This window comes from Callospermophilus lateralis, chromosome 4 (assembly GCF_048772815.1).
Source record: "Callospermophilus lateralis isolate mCalLat2 chromosome 4, mCalLat2.hap1, whole genome shotgun sequence".
Taxonomy (NCBI): Eukaryota; Metazoa; Chordata; class Mammalia; order Rodentia; family Sciuridae; genus Callospermophilus; species Callospermophilus lateralis.
Window position 1 is genome coordinate 117,892,189 of NC_135308.1, and position 16,686 is coordinate 117,908,874.

At 37.8% G+C, this 16,686-nt stretch overlaps 1 protein-coding gene across 1 annotated transcript in view; it reads left to right on the plus strand.

The window, feature by feature from the left end:
• Irak3 (interleukin 1 receptor associated kinase 3) overlaps positions 1–16,686 on the plus strand; it is a 57,887-nt gene that overhangs the window by 23,992 nt on the left and 17,209 nt on the right. Inside the window, exons 6-8 of the mRNA XM_076854831.1 lie at positions 3,999–4,063; positions 10,156–10,270; positions 11,153–11,271. Coding sequence (XP_076710946.1) covers positions 3,999–4,063; positions 10,156–10,270; positions 11,153–11,271 — 299 coding nt within the window. The remainder of the gene's footprint in view (positions 1–3,998; positions 4,064–10,155; positions 10,271–11,152; positions 11,272–16,686) is intronic.

A 16,686-nucleotide genomic window follows, 5' to 3' on the forward strand; every position in this document is an offset into this window, starting at 1 on the left:
GTTGCATTTCTTGCCACCCAAAGGAGGGGTGCATCTGGTACCCAGCAGAGGATGGGGCCCAGGTGACCACTCAATAAACATTTCTTTAAAATAAATGGAGGGCTGGGGATATAGGTCAGTTGGTAGAGTGCTTGCCTAGCATGCACAAGACCCTAGGTCAATCCCCAGCACCACACACACACACACACAAACACACACACACAAACACACACACACAAAATTATATATATATATATATATATATATATATATATATATATATATATATGTAAAAATGGGTGAAAGGCAATGCTCTTTCAGCTGGATTTTGAGAATGAGTGGAATTTTAGCAAACAGTAAGGAGGGGAAGTATATTCTGGGTGGAATATTGCAGATGCAGAGGTCTAGAGGTACCTGTCTGCAAGAATGTGTACCTTACATGTGAATAACAATTGGTTTGGTGGAATAGAGTGTGTGGGTGGCAAGGAAGTGGCAAGAAATGATATGAAAATAGGTGAAACGTATGTGTCACAGGAAAGCAGGGAACCAAAATTCCAGAACTCGATTCTTGTGTTCCAATGAAAGAAAATTTAAAGTCAGACACCAAAAGCCATGCAAGAGAACTTTATTATAAGTGAAAGTAGAGTAAAAGCAAAGTGAGGCTTAGGCAGACAGCACTGGAGAGAGAGAGAGAGAGAGAGAGAGAGAGAGAGAGAGAGAGAGAGAGAGAGAGAGAGAGAGCCATCTCTGAGCAGAAAATGACAAAGGAGACAACACTATCTCCAGATTTATTACTGTTTGATGTTACCAGGAGAATTGGGCACCACCTTCTGTATTCTTTGCCAGTCAGGTGTTCAATTCCTCCTTCACATCAGGCAGTGGAGTTTTTGACCTTAGTTGGTCCTTTCCGGAGCTGTCATGGTGGCCATCCTATTTAGGGAGGCTTCATCTACAAGTCAGTCCCATGTTAACGTGGGCACTGGGGTCAATAGCTGGTCAGAAGTTACCTTAGTGCATCTGAGCTTCTAAAGGAATCTTCCTTCCTAGACAAATGGAGACACCTATAGTCATAATTCCTAGCTTCACATTAACATCAACGAACACTGTTAAGAGTTAGTCCCATGAATCCTTTTCTTTTGATGTATTTTCCCATTGGCTCCTTTGCTTTGTTTATTTATTTATTTTTTTTACAAATTAACTACCACCGTTTGCTTTCCTGCCTACTTTGAAAGTAGTTTAAAGAAGACCCTAAGATAATTTAAAGAACATCTGTGGCCTTACCATGCACTTCACTGCTCATTGCTAGCTGCTTTTTAACACATGGATTTTTAAGTCGAAGAGTGAAAGACTTAGATTTGTGTTTTGAAATATAACTTTGATTATAGGGTAGGTGATGGTTTGTAAGTTGACCTGGGACCTGGCAAAAGATGGCTATAACTAGACTGAAAGATGAAAGACCTGGTTGAGGGATATTTTAGATATGTAAACTAAGAGATGGACAGCACTTAAACTATTGTTTCCAGCTTGATTTCATTTTAGAATCACCTAGGGAGCTTTTAAAAAAACAAACTCCATAGCAAGTAGTTAAGTCAGAATGGGTGGTGGCAGGCATTAGTATGTTCTGTAAGGTCCCCAGATGGTACAAATGGGTAGCTGGTGTTGAGAACCATTGTCATGATCAGGGCTAAGTCAATATGGAAGGTGAGAAGGTATGTGTAAGAGAAGAGGCGAAATGGATCTAGTGACTGGTAGGACTGGGAAGTGAGGGAGCCGGTGAGGTCTGAAGTGATTTCTAGTTTGTAGCTTATGTAACAGAGCCTTAAGAAATTATTAACCTTTTTTTTTTTTTCATTTCTCCACATTGCATCTTGTGCCACTAATGCTATATAGACGTCTCAAAATTCCTGTAAACAAGAAGAGTCTAATAAAAAAATTCTACTGGAAAAACCATTCAACACATGAAATGTGGTTGCTCTAACTGAAGCCTGTTTCTTCATGCCCATGTGTCACTGGCCCTGGCTCCATTTGTGGTTGAGCCCCAGGGCCACCTCCCCAAATGGCCTCTCCAATCTTCTCTCTGCAGCTGCCACCAAATCACATTTCTTTGGGGAGTTTCCTTTCCCTTAGTTTGACTTTAGAGTAGGATGTCATTGCCTGTAGATCTTCTATTCATTCTTGTCCCCCAAACAACTATTTTTTCTTCATAGCCTCTTACCACTCTAGTGTGGTTTGGGTGTGGTTTCCGTTATTTTGTAGTATTGATTTCTTCATTTGCTTCTCCCAGTGGATAAATTGGCTTTTTTTTTTTTGGAAGAACTCTTATTGGTCCATGTATCCAGGCCTTATTCCAGGGGCTTTCCATAGTAGTTGCTCAGAAAATGTTTGTTGGATGAACCGAATGAAGCCCATATGTCCTTTTCAAGAACTTAGTTGCTAAACACTAGGAGTAAGAAGACCTAGTTACTGCAAAGGACTGTACAAACTCCTGTGTCCCTGGTCCTACCCTACATTTGAACTCCCTCTTAAGGTAGTAAATGGAAGTATTCTGGGACTTTTGCCTTCTACTTTTAACGTCCTGCCTTCTAACCTAAAGCACAGCCAACCAACCAGCCACTCCCCACCCCGTCTCCACACACATACACACTCACATACACTTACCAGGAAAAATGAGAGCACTTAATGAAGCCTGGCCACAGAACACTTTTTGAAGACATGCAGTTTTGTAACATTGGGACATTGCCTTCAATAACCTTTCATAGAAGGCCTGAAGTAGGAATTTTATGTATTAGAGCTGTGCTTTTCAAACTTTCAGGTGCACAGTATCACCTATTAGTCATCTTACAGTGCTGATTTTGACTGAGTAGATCCGAGGAGGAGCCCAGTATTAGATTCAGCATTTCTTAACACCTCCCAGTGTAGTTGAAGATTTTTGTGCATAAACCAAACTTGAAGCAGCAAAGTGTGAGTGCTATACTAGCAGAAACACAAAAGTGTTCATTTTTCAGATTAAGAAAACTCTGATTTTAGGGAGATTCAGTGAATGAATAGAAAGTCACAAATAGCAATCAGTAGGGATGGGCCTCAGACCAAATCTACTTGACGCTCAGGACGGCTGACATAAAATTTGATAAAGTAGTTCTTAGCAGTGTTTTCTTAGCCTAGTTTATTGTTTCTGATTTTACTTGGAAAATAGCTTCCAGAATTTCTGTTGAATTTCTGTTTTTATTTCTGAGGAAAGAACTCTAAAAATTCTTCCCTCTGTAGTAGTTTGCAAATGAGAACCTTGAGTTGGTACAACCTAGAAGCATACTTAATTTAACTCTTTCATGGTAGAATTTAGGAACCTGAGACCAAGGGATATGCAGCCACATAACATGTTTGAAGGCATCAACAACAATGCCAGGCACAGAGTAGGTGCTCACTACAAGATTATTGAATTTATTAATTTTTTTTAGTATTCATTTATTCACATGTCAGGCTCTAGGCTAGCTTCTGAAGCTTGTTTGTAGTAAGAATTCACACTTTGACTTGATTAGTAGGCTCATCTCTTCAAAAGTGTGCAAAGGTAAATGTGAATTGATACATCCAAATGACCAAATTCATAAATATCAGATTAGTGACCACTTGCAGGATAATACAGATGACATAAATTGAAGTCTTTGTGAGATCAAGTGAGAAGTTTCTGTCAGGGGGTTTTCCTTGAAGACACATAATATTTCTGAATTTATTTAAATGTGTGAAAATATGGTTCCAAAGAGTCTGAATATAAAATTTGACAAAATGATATATCACATGAAAAACTTAATTCAAGAGCAGCAGCTCTAAATCTGTTTTAGGGTTAATGGATTCTTGAGAATTTGATGAAAGCTAAGGATCCTGTCCTCAGAAAAAAATCTCCAAATGCATTTATAATAAAAAGCTGATCTAATTTCAGGAAAACTGTAGACTCTGGGTTAAGAGTCCCAGAAATAGAGACCCTTTTCTTAATTTTATTTTTATCTTTTCTATATAATATCTAGGAGAAAAAAATGGAATCTAAGAAACACTGGAAGAGATTTTTATCTGAGCTTGAAGTTTTACTACTGTGAGTATATTTTGTCTGGAATCCCCCCTCTTGTCTGGGGTTCATCTATGTTCATCTTTGATTCTACAGCACAGCGCACAGCGTCGTTGGCATTTAATTAACAGGGGTTGGATATTCCAACAGTCTGTAAGTTTTTGACATCTGCTTCAGTATATTCCTGAAAGTACATTTAAAAATAGACCATTTACATAATTCACTTGAACATATTTGAACAAGAAACTGTCACAAGAAAGTGGGTTAAATCGTGTGTGACTAACATGCCTGAATAGTAATTCTTCAAACATTAGAACTATATATATGGCACTCTGTTCCCCTTCCTCAGAGACATTGCAGTCTAGAAGCTGTTTCCTCAGTATAACTGTCTTCAGAAAGAGAGTTTTAGACAAAGAAATCAAGGGCTTTTGATGTGCATATTATTTTCTGGGAATTCATTCAGGAATCAAGAGTCCTCAGAGACAAATTTAAATGACTTCATTGTCCTCTATATTCATATCTGCAGCTGTGCATCCTCAGTGGAGGCCCCTACCCCTGGAGAGCTCACTCATCACCCTTTATAAACAGAAAAGGCCCTTTTCAGATGTTTTCTGCATAGATATGTAAAGTGAGGGGTGGAAAGGCAGGTGGGGAGTAAGATATTGTGCTGAATTCTCTCCCTTTTATTCCCAGGACCAGAAATCGAAATATTAGAGGCTAGTCATTAAAACTTAATATCATTTAGTCAATAAAGAACTGGATTCAAAATTGCAATAGTAGGTTTTTACATTTAAGTTTTATTTATTTGCTTATGACAATGATATTCAGATATTTCAAAATTCCAAAAAAAATAAAAGAGCAATTGAAGATAAGCTTTTCCACCACTACCAGACTGATTTTTTTTCCAAGGCAACATTGTTATTAGTTTCTTGTGAATGAGAGATATTTTATGCACAGGCAAACACACATTGTGTTTTATTTCCCTTCTTTTACACAAAATGTAGCATTAGTACATTGTTCATTTTCATGTTCTGTGCTATACCGTTCCTCTCTCCTGTTGAGAGATTTTTTTTTTCTAATCCTTTATTTAAAAATAAAGTTGCAACAGGAAAGCCTGTTCTCTTTGTGTCATATCAAAAATTAAAAAAAAAATTGGTAAAACTGTGTCAGAGAGATTTTTTTCCTGTACTTGTTTCTGGGAGCTTAATGGTTTCAGTCTTCAGGGCATTTTTAGTTGATTTTTGTGTATGATGTCTGACAAGTCCAACTTCATTATTTTTTAACTGGTATCCAATTTTCCTAATGCCATTCATTAAAAAGACCTTTCTTTCCCCCTTGTGTAATTTTTGGCATCTGTTTTAGTCAGCCATGACCAAAAGACATAATGAGAACAAATTAGAGGAGGAAAAGTTTATTTGGCGGCTCATGGTTTCAGAGGTCTCAATCCCTAGATAGCCAGCTCCATTCCTCAGGGCTCAAGGTGAGGCGGAGAACATCATGGCAGAAGAAAGTGGCAGAGGAAAGCAGCTCAGAACATGTCACCAGGAACCAGAGAGACAGAGACTAAGCTCAGCCAAATATATACCCCAAAGGGACACCCCCAATGACCACACTACCTTCAGCCACACCCTACTTGCCTTCAGTCACTGCCCAGTCAATCCATTCAAGTGGATTCACACGACGATTACGTAAAGGCTTTTAAAACCCAATCATTTCACCTCTGCACTTTCTTGCATTGTCTCACACATGAGCTTTTGGAGGATACCATGTCTAGACCATGATAGCACCCTCGTCAAAGACTGTTTGATCATATATGTATATAGGTTCATTTGTGGACTCTGTTGTATTCCAAAATAGTACATACTATTTTGATTGCTACAGCTTAGTAATGCAGTTTAAAGTTGGAGAGTGGATGTCTGGCTTTATTTGTTCTTTCTCAAAATTGACTTTGATTGGGGTCTTTCATGGTTTCATATGAATTTTAGAATTTTTTTTTATTTCTGTAAAAAAGTCATTGGAATTTTGATAGGGATTACATTGAATCTGTAGATCACTTTGGGTGGTATATGTATTTTCACAATTTTTCCAGTTCTTGTATATTTGATATCTTTCCATTTACTGTGTCTGATTTCTTTAATCACTGTCTTACAGATTTATCACTTCCTTGGTTCAATTGATTCCTCAGTGTATTATTCTTTTTGATACTATTATAAATGGGAGATTTTATTAATTTCTGCTTCAGATAGTTTATTGCTATTGTATAGAAGTGTTATGCCTTTTGTATGTTGATTTTTATATCAGGAAAATCTGGTGAATTTGTTCATTAATTCTAACAGTTTTTTTAATGGACTCTTTAGGGTTTTCCATGTATAAGATCATGTCATCTGCGAACAGCTAATGTAATGTCCTCCTCTCCAATTCGTATATTTCTAATTTCTTTTTCTTGCTTTATTGCTCTAGATAGGATATCCAGGACCGTGTTGAATAGAAGTGACAAGAGTGGACATCTTTGGCTTGTTCCTGATCTTAGAGAAAAAGCTTTCATATTTTTACCACTGAGTATGATGTTAGCTGTGGGCTTATCCTATATGGCCTTTATTATGTTGAAGTACATTCCTTTGGTACCTCATTTGTGGAGAGTTTTATTGTGAAGGGATATTGAATTTTGTTAAATGCTTTTCTATATCTATTGAAACAATCATATGAATTTCCTCCTTCTTTTTGCTAAGGTGATGGATGATGTGTTGATTTGCACATGTTGAATCATTCTTGAATCCCAAGGTTAAACTGCACTTGGTCATAGTATATGATCCTTTTAATGTTCTATTGCATTTGGGTTGCTAGAAGTTTTGCATGTATGGTCACCAGTGATGTTGACCCTGTAATTTCCTTTTCTTATAGGGTCCTTTGTTATTAGGGTAATTAATGCTGGTCCTAGTAAAGCAAATTGGTAAATGTTTCCTCCTCTTCAATTTTTGGGAAGATTTTGATAGAATTCACCTTAAATGCTTGATAGAATTCACCTCTGAATCCCTCCTGTTCCTTTTCTTTTTCTTTTTTTTTTGGAAGGCTTTTGATGACTGAATCAATCTCCATCATTACTAGTCTGTTCAGATTTTCTGTATCTTCATGATTCTGTCTTAGTACACTGTAGGTTTCTAGGATTTGATCCATTTCTTCTAAGTTATAGTTTGTTGGCACATGCTGTTCATAATAGTTTTTTATGATACTTTTTGTTTCTGTGGTATCAATTGCAATGTCTTCTCTTTTGTTTATAAACTTTTTTGAGCCTTCTCTAGAGAGAGAGAGATCTCAGTGTAGTTTCAATTCCTTTTTCTGAGTGAGAATCACAATCCTTAAAAAATATATACCTCCTTTTTTTATAAAATATCTGATAACATCCTTTGCCCATTTAAAAAATTAGATTATTAGTTTTTCTCTTAATGGGTTGAAGGAAAATTTTATATGCTGTGTATAAAATACTATATATATACACACAACTCATATATATATAAAAAATTAGACTATTTTTACAAAATTAGATATAAATTATTTTTACTATACTATCATTTTGTCTTTGCTTATTCTACTTTTTGCCAAGTAGAAATGATTTTTATAGTAGTTGAGTTTATCCTTTTTAGTGGATTCTAAGTTTTTGGTTTATTTTTTTTTTTTGGTAATCTGTCTTTACTAAACGGTTATAAAATAATCCTCCCATTTTTTCCTAATACTTTTATAGTTTGATTTCTCACACTCAAATATCTAATCCATTTGGTTTGTCTGATGAGGTATTTTACACATGAACTACAGCTTGTCTGTTTCTTTTGAAACAATCCTGATAGTGTTTACTGGGTTCCCAAAATAATCTTGGGAGGATTAAATTTATGTTGTTGAATATTCATGAGGTACTGTTATTATTATTCATTTTATTAATTACTTATTTAGTGTTAGGAACTATTCCAAGTGCTTTATGTGTATTAATGCATTAATTATCACAACAATCCTATGAGATAAATTCTATTATAGATCCCCATTTTGAAGAAGAGGAAACTCAGGAAAATCCTAGATTTTCTACGAGGTACAATTTATTTCCTAGATCATCTTTAGTCTTCCTCTTCTCAGACACTGAGATGTTACTAAGGGAAGCCTTCTCTTATACTATGCTGTCTGAAGTGGGATTGGGAGAGAAGTTCATAAGTAGATGGGTAGTTTCACTAAAGTAAGTGATACTGTGAGAAGGTATAGAGGAGGAAAGGATGGGAGCTTGGAGGTGAGCAGCAGAATGGGCTTCTAGGAAGATGCACATCTAAGCCAAATCCTAAAAGAGTTTTTAAGGTTTAGTATTGAGGAAACTACTTACACAGATTTACAAACTCCTTAGAATATTACTTCTGCTGCTGCTGCTGCTGCTGCTACTGCTCTTTCTACTCTTCTTCCTTCCTTAAGGGAAGGGAAAGAAGAGAATAATTTATCTTACAGTCCACAGGGAGACAAAATAACTTGCCCAAGTTCACACAGCTGGAAAATGACCAGAGAGATTCAAGCGCAGATCAAATCTATCACTCAAGTCTGTCTGCTCTACCACACTAGGAGCCACTTTCAGCATTTTTGTCTGCAGTAGGCATTCAGGGATGCTTGCTGAGTTGATTTCAAAACTACTGACCTTCAGATCTGTATAACTTATGGATTGAAAAATTTGTAGAGAAAGGATGGGTGGCCTGAGCCCAGAGGCTTCATGATGTCTCCAGGTCCCATTTTTGCTGACTTCTGCAGTATCGGTATTTCTGCTTGATCAGTACTATTTAAAAATAAGAAAATGGTTGTTTCTGTTCTGTGGGCAAGAAAGCAGAACACCCAGGCCATGACTGGGTCTGTATGATGTCTGTCATCTGCTGCCTTTCAAAAGATTTTTCTCTTTGAATTTTAAGTTGCAGGAGAATCAGCCAACCAGTGGTATAGATCAACTATTTAAGCAGCTAAATATACTTCATCAATTTCTTTTCAGTCCATTTCTTTTCATTTTATAGATTTGGTCTGAATCATAATAGGTATAAGAACCTCGTATCATAGAAGTTTTTGACAAATTTAAAAATAAAAGTCTGTGTGTTTTTGTATATGTATGTGAACACAGGTACACAGGCATGGTTCCTTTGTTGAAGTAACAGGGATAAAAAGATACACCTATACATAGGTGTGTGTGTGTGTTTATACGAGTTCTCTTACTAAAGAAACAAATAATAAGCCTTTAGAATAGAATCATTTTTTGCAGCTTAATTTATCTTAATATCCCCAGCAATACTTAGGACATAACAAGTATTCAGTAGATAATGATTGGATTAAACTGAGTTTTCAATGTGTGTGAGCTTCACAAGTTTTATGTTGATAGTGGTTACCTGGGTTCCACTGTTCTTTGTAGCAATGATACATACACTCAGGGAGTAGAATTTTTATTAGTAGCCTAATCAATTAGGAAAGGAGCCGGAGAAATATATACTATGGGGATATAAAAGTCTGTTATTTAAATTGAATGATATATTTTTCAACATCGAACTTTACTCGTTTTGTGGATTTTTGATAACAGTGCAAGTTTGTGAAGAGTAGGTGCTGTTTCTTTGGTCTGTGTAACCCAGCATCTGACCTAGCAGAGCTCAGTAGATACTTGAATGGTCTTCTGTACTCCTATATTTGGGTGACTTGACTTACATGTGTGTACTTAAATCAGTCAAATGAACAATTCCAGTTGCGTTACCTTTATTTATTTACTTAATAGCCACATTTTGTTTCATGTAGATAAAAATAGATTAATATCGGTGTTGTCTATTTTTTATAAAATTTCCAAAAATCTCAGATCTTAAGAAAATTTTACTTTTTAAAATTTCTGCCTTGTATTTGGAAATTTTATTTTTATTTGCATGATAACAGTCAAAAAGAGTTGTGTAGTATTTGTTGAACTTCATCAACCAATTTAGAAAGCAAGTCTGTGTCCATTGAAATTACTTCTCTGTTAGCTGAATTTATGTGTTTTTGTTTTATTCCCCACCTCTCTTGCCACTCCAAAGTATTACTCATGACTTATTTGAATAAACAGTTTGATGGCTTTAAAAATCTTGTGTTTCAAGGTTTCGTCATCCGAACATACTGGAGCTGACTGCGTATTTTACAGAGACTGAGAAGTTTTGCCTGGTTTATCCATATATGAGGAATGGAACACTTTTTGACAGATTACAGTGTGTAGTAAGTCACATCTGCCATTGTCCTCTGACCCTCTAAGGCCTGGGGATTAGCCTTCTAGGGAAGCTGGGAGGCCAGATGGGGTATCTGAAACCAATGGGCTTCCCCAGAAACGAGAAGGCTACTCCCCCAGTTGATTTCTTACTCCTGGAAGGTTGCATAAACAGCCAAGTTACTGGGTTTTGTGCAGTGTGGTAGCCAAAAGATGTGTTGCATCCTTCCTTGATTCTATATCCTGAGTGAGTTTACATCTCCTATTTCTCAGATAATTTTAATGTGCATAACTTTATATGAAGTATCCTTCAATACCAAGAATAGACATAAAAGTGATATGAACTACTTAAAGGGAAAGAAGTTAAATATGCTGTAATTTCTCATATTTTGAAAGGGTAAATCTAAAAATTGATTCCAAATAGGTTAAGTTTCAGTTAGGATGAGAACAAAAGTAGATTATTCTCAATTACTCACACTATTGTGCCACAAATAAAATCTTATTTAATGGAACTTTTGAACAGCATCATCTTACTAGCTACATTTTGATGTCATTGTTTTGTGCTGCTGGGGATCAACCCAGGGCCTTGTGCATGCTAGGCAGGGGCTCTACCCTTGAGCTACACCCCCAGCCCCAGTCCACTATATTTTGATTAAGTTAATAATAAAAATTTCGTGGTATTTCCATCATCTATAGACAGACCAATAACAATTATTGGTAGTACAGGAAACACATCTGGAATTAAAAATAGGTTGTAATAAGTCAAAATGTTAATTCACCCCTCACCCTGCTTCACCCCTGCTTGTATTATAGCCTGCTTCCACGTCGTGAATACATAGATAGCTTGTACTCAGAAAGTGCAATGAAACCCAATGATGTTTGTTGTCTTTTAGGGTAACACGACTGCACTCTCTTGGCACATTCGAATCAGTATATTAATAGGAGTGTCCAAAGCAGTTAGGTACTTGCACAACACCCAGCCGTGCTCAGTCATCTGTGGCAATATATCAAGGTAATTGACCCCAGAGCTTTAAATTACACCTCCTAGTCCCTTTCATCATCACAGGTGAGTCATCCTTCACACTGTTTGCTGACTATAGTTTTCCTGGTATGTATGGGTATATGAAGAATTCTCATCTAAGTATGAAAAATCAAACATTTGTATAAATGAAAATGTGTCTATCAGAGTTTTTTAAAAGCTGCATTTATATTGACAAAGAGAGAGGTTATTTGTCTTCGGGAATTCCTAATGAACAATTCTGTGTACTTTATTAATTATACCTGATAGCAGGGTGTGACATGAACCTGGACTAATCTCCTCCCTCTTTTAAACTGAGGTTTAAGGAAAGAGTGAGGGCTTTCTAAGATTACAGTAGAAAACAGCAATTAAAATTCTTGGTCCTTTAATCTAATGTCTTGCTTATCCCACTGAGCCTGCTGTCTCGTAATTTCATATATAAATAGGTGACAGGACAAGTAGCAGCCCTAGTGTTTACTTCTGAGACATGAGAAAGTCAGAAGCAGAGTCTCCTTTCTTTCTTTATCAGCAGACATAATGCCTCATTTAGATAACATATATACCCTATAGGAAAATCCCCCTGGTGAATTCTTCCTGTGTCCTTCATCTTGAACCTATAGAAAAGTCCATGAACATTTTCTTTGCTAAATATTAGGGGAGACTGAGTTGAGAAGGGTGCTGCCTCTTTTGGACCATTTTCTACTATTTTTTTTGGGGGGAAAAAAAGAGTTGTTAGTGTACTTTTGACTTGAACAGAAGAAGAGCTGATTGCTTATTTGTTTTTATGGAAATGAACTCCACATGAAAAGACTTTAGATTTTTACTAAGTCCTAAGGGAGAAGTGGGAACTACCCACAGATGTCTGTTCCTATTGTAGTGTGGAAATTCATCAGCTGCTGGTGGCTCCCTAGAGTCAGCATAATGTTGATGCACCCTTGCAGAACCTAGACGTGGAGGGCCAGTGAAAGTCTCAGGGGTTGATGGAGTCACCCATTGGCATTGGTTTCAATGGGCTGATGTGGTCATCCCCAACCTAAAATTATCCCCCGCCTATGGATTGCAACCAACACTGGTATAGTAGGTGCTCAAGTATATGTTTTACTGAATGAATAAGTTTCTGGAATTTTGCTGTATGTATTTTTTCATTAGTTTAACTTAAAGTAAGCATTAGTTTATTTTAAATCCCACATGGTAATACATTGATTTTATTAAGTTTCCTTGGTGTGACTGAGTTCATCAAATCCTTTCCTGAAGCAGAGTTAGCAGGAGATAGAAGTGAGGAAGGAGAGGACATTGAGGTTCTGGTTCTTGGTGGAGAGAGAGGGACCAGCAGAGCCACAGGCTGGAACAAAGTAGCCTCAGTGTGGGAGGGAAGTAGATGCAGACTCTGCCTACTTCCCAGTGCCTGTCCCAGGGTGAGGTGGTTTGGGGAGAGCGGTGACAGTGATTGGGAAACCAGTGTCTGAGATTGGGGTCCCTGATGACTTCATGGCTGTGGCATACTTGGTGACTGGGAAAGTTTCTGTGCAATGGCATAGGATGCCCCATTGTTATGGAGTTGTCTTCCATGCTAGAGTCTTATCAGCTTCAACCTTATTCTCAGGCAGGGCAGCTCTGGGAATGAAGGAACTTCCTTGTTAAGATAGCCACAATATTTTACCAGTACCGCTGCTTCTGAATCTTCCTTGGAATTATTAACTTTAAACAATAGACTTTCTTCAGAGCTGCACAATGCTCCTAACATTGCACATTGCAGCTGTAGAATATAACTGAAGAAATAGCTGCTTACTGTTGTTAACTCTGTAAATTTCATGAATACAAAGAATAATGCTTGCGCAGTCTTTAATCTGATTTAGAGACATATATTATAAAGATTGCTTGTGTCATTTTTTAGACCTGCTTCTCCATCAGAGAGCAGTGCTCCACCTGACCCCAGCTGTTTTATCTTCAAGATCTGCGTGTGTTGACTATTTTTTCTAATCTCCCATTGCCCCTCATCAAAACCTGCTAGTTTGGCTGCGCTGGTCGCAGCAATGGTTGGGGTATGCCTGCCCATCCTCTCTCTCCTGGTGTTGGTGAGAACACAGTTGTGGACCCTGATCCCCACTTTCTCACTGTTGGTTCATGCTTTCGGGTAGGTCCCCAATAAATAGGCTCAGATGGAGAGTCTTGACAGCAGGAGATTTTTAGGGGGACTTCTCAGAAACAACAAATGTAAGAAAGTCAGGAGGACAGCAGAACTTGGCAGGTGGAGAGATGGAGCTGGGATATTGTCTCTGAGGCCTCAGCCAGCATCCCAGGAAGCACTCAAGCTGGGATGGGCCTTCTAAGCTATCCCAAAGTTAGGCAGGATATGTGGCTCTTTGCACCCCTGTGCCTGACCAGTTCTAGAGTGGGACTGTAACTTGGGTGAGGTGGGTTCCTTCTACCAAGGACAGTTTCTAGATTGGGGGCTCAGCTGCCAACCCTGTCTGCTGGAAAACAAGAGCCTCCCTGGAACCCAAGGGAGCACTGGGCAGGGATGATAGAGAGAGGAGACCAACACGCAGCCATCACAGTTATGGAGGGAGAGTTGACTGAAAAGAGCTCTAAAAAAGGTGACCCAAGGATTTTTCTTTCTCATGCATTTTCCTTCTCATACTTCTTCCATTCATTTCTCATAACTCAGTCTTCTCTAATGTGTACACCAGAGACTTGATTTTAGAAGTAGATTGTCCACTGTAAATGTGATTCTGAGAAACTTGCTGAACTTCCCTTGGATTCAGTTTCTCCCTGTGTAAAATGGTAATAATAGAAGAGCAGCTTGTGTTTCTAAAGTTCAAATAATGTAAGGTATGTTTGGTGCTTAGCAAAGAGTTCACACTCATCAGATAGTAAGTCCTGTTATGGTTGGGGCCAAAATGGCAGACATAACAGTGGCAGAGGCCAAATGATGTGGTAGCCAACCAGTCTTTTTACTTACGAGTCTTGTACTTATCTCCATCATAAATTTATTGGATTTGAAAAATATACCCACAACCTAAGCTCTATGTTAAGAAAAATCACTCTATCTTAATATGTGCTTGTTAAACATTCTAAGAATCACATTCATTCATATCACATGGGATAGGGAGAAGGAGAATGGGAGGAATAGACGAACTCTAGATAGGGCAGAGGGGTTGGGGGGGGGAGGGTGAGGTTGGGGGAAAGGGAGGGGGCATGGGGAAATTAATGATGGTGGAATGTGATGATCATTACCATCCAAAGTACATATATGAAGACACGACTTTGTGTGAATATACTATGTATACAACCAGAGATATGAAAAATCATGCTCTATATATGTAATAGGAATTGTAATGTATTCTGCTGTCATATATAAATTTTAAAAAATTACATAAAAAAACATGCACCATGTGTGGATGGTCTGAGAAGGCTTCCTGTAGTTAAAGAGCTTCAAACTAAGTCTTGGAGGAAGTGGGTCACAGCTGTGGACTGGTTGAAAGAAGGGGAAGAGAATCTTCCTGGTGGAGGCAATGATTTTTTTCAAGGGAACAGAGTAGAGAATTGCCGAGTGTATAATAAAAGCAAGGAAGATGTGTTGATTGGAGAAGAAAGGACAGGATTGGCAAATAAGGTAAAGTCAAATTGGAGAAGAATAAGGAATGTAGTGGGTAAAGGATTGGATAGGTCCTTGAGTGCTACCTAGGCTGAGGAACTTGGTTTGATAAGCAGGCTCTAAAGAGAGGCTCCAAGGCTTATTGGGATACAGGTGGGAATATGCATGTTCTGGAATGTCTTTGATGCTCTTGCAACTTAAAAGGAGGCCAGTTCTTCCAGGCCAGTATCTTGGTACTTGTCAGGTTGTGCAAACTATAAAATACCTTAAATAACATCACTAGGCAGAATGCACAGTCGGCAATAAACACATAGAGTAACAAAAGAAATCTGATAAAAAAATAAGCACGATATTATGCAAGATGGAGGAGTTGAACTGGAAATGCAATTAGCAACATATACTTTTTCAATTGGAGGGAAGGTTGCTGATGTGTCTTGCCTTTCTAGGTGTTATGGTTTGGATCTTGAATGTTCCCCAAAGGCAAATGTGTTGAAGACCTGGTTCCTACAGGTGGCACTATTGGGAGGTATTGGAATCTTTAGGAGGTGGGGCCTAGTAGAAGGAAGTTAGGTCATTGGGGGCATGCCTTAAAGGGGATATTAGGACCCTGGCCATTTCCTGTTTCTCTCTTTGCATCCCACCTAACATGAGGTGAGCAGGCCTCCTCTGTCACATGCTCCCACCATGATGTACCATGCCACCACAGGCCCAAAGCAATGAGGACAAGCAAACACAGGTTAGAGCCTCTGAAACCATAACCCAAAAGTAAAAATTTTCTTTTTTAAGTTGTTTACCATCAAGTATTTTGTCACAGTGATGAAAAGCTGACTAGTATACTATGTTTTCAGAGTTTGAGGGTTTCAACATAGTTCATCCATAAACAACATCCACCCAGGCATGTGTCAGAGTGAGGAGTTTCAAGGCTGTGGATGTTCGTTTGAAAGATTTGTGGGTTCACAAGGTTTATCAAGTACCTGTTCCAGAGCAAATTAGCCCCTTCCACAGCCATTGAACCTGCTTTTCTGCTGAGATGTCATCAAAGATGTCAATTAATGCCATCTTTAACCATAGATTTCCTTCTCTCATTTGGTGATTTGCAGAATTGTTCTTGGAGAACTGCAATGAGATCGATTCAGTTAACTCAGGCCACTGAGCATCTGTCAGATGGTTAATAACATTCAGACCCCAGCTGTCCTGCCAAATTGAGCTGGCCGAGGTTACCCTCCCATAGCTCTTTTAGTGAACCCTTCACTTTGCTTTGAACCTAGACTTCCCTGAGTCTTGGCCTTCATCCTAATGCTTTTAAAAAAGTCTGTGATCCTTGACTCTTCTGCCTTTTTCATATTAATTTTTAAAATCTTTGTTAAGGAAAGACAGCTTCTAGGAGGGATGCCATTTTTATTGTACATCCCTGATAATTGGCTCAAAAAAGGGCATCTCAAAATCTATGTTAAACTGTGACCTTTTCCATGAGTAAGTCGGGCTGTGCTTTTGCTGGAGAAGTGGAAAATGGAAGTTATTATTACCTGTATTTTCCTTTCTGTATTTGGATTTCAGATTAATGGATCACAGAAGACTTTATCATCAATCATTTAACAATTTTAAGTAATGTTATTAATAGTAGGAAATAACATGGAACAATGTGTATAAGGTGAGATTAAATGGAAAAAGGCAAATTGAAGTAGTATATATGTATGTAATTATAACTTTGTAGAACTACAAATTCATTTATTTTTAAAAGATTAAATGTAAAACATACCTAAATATCAACAACACTTTATTTGGATTCAGAGAGTATGGCTTATTTTTTA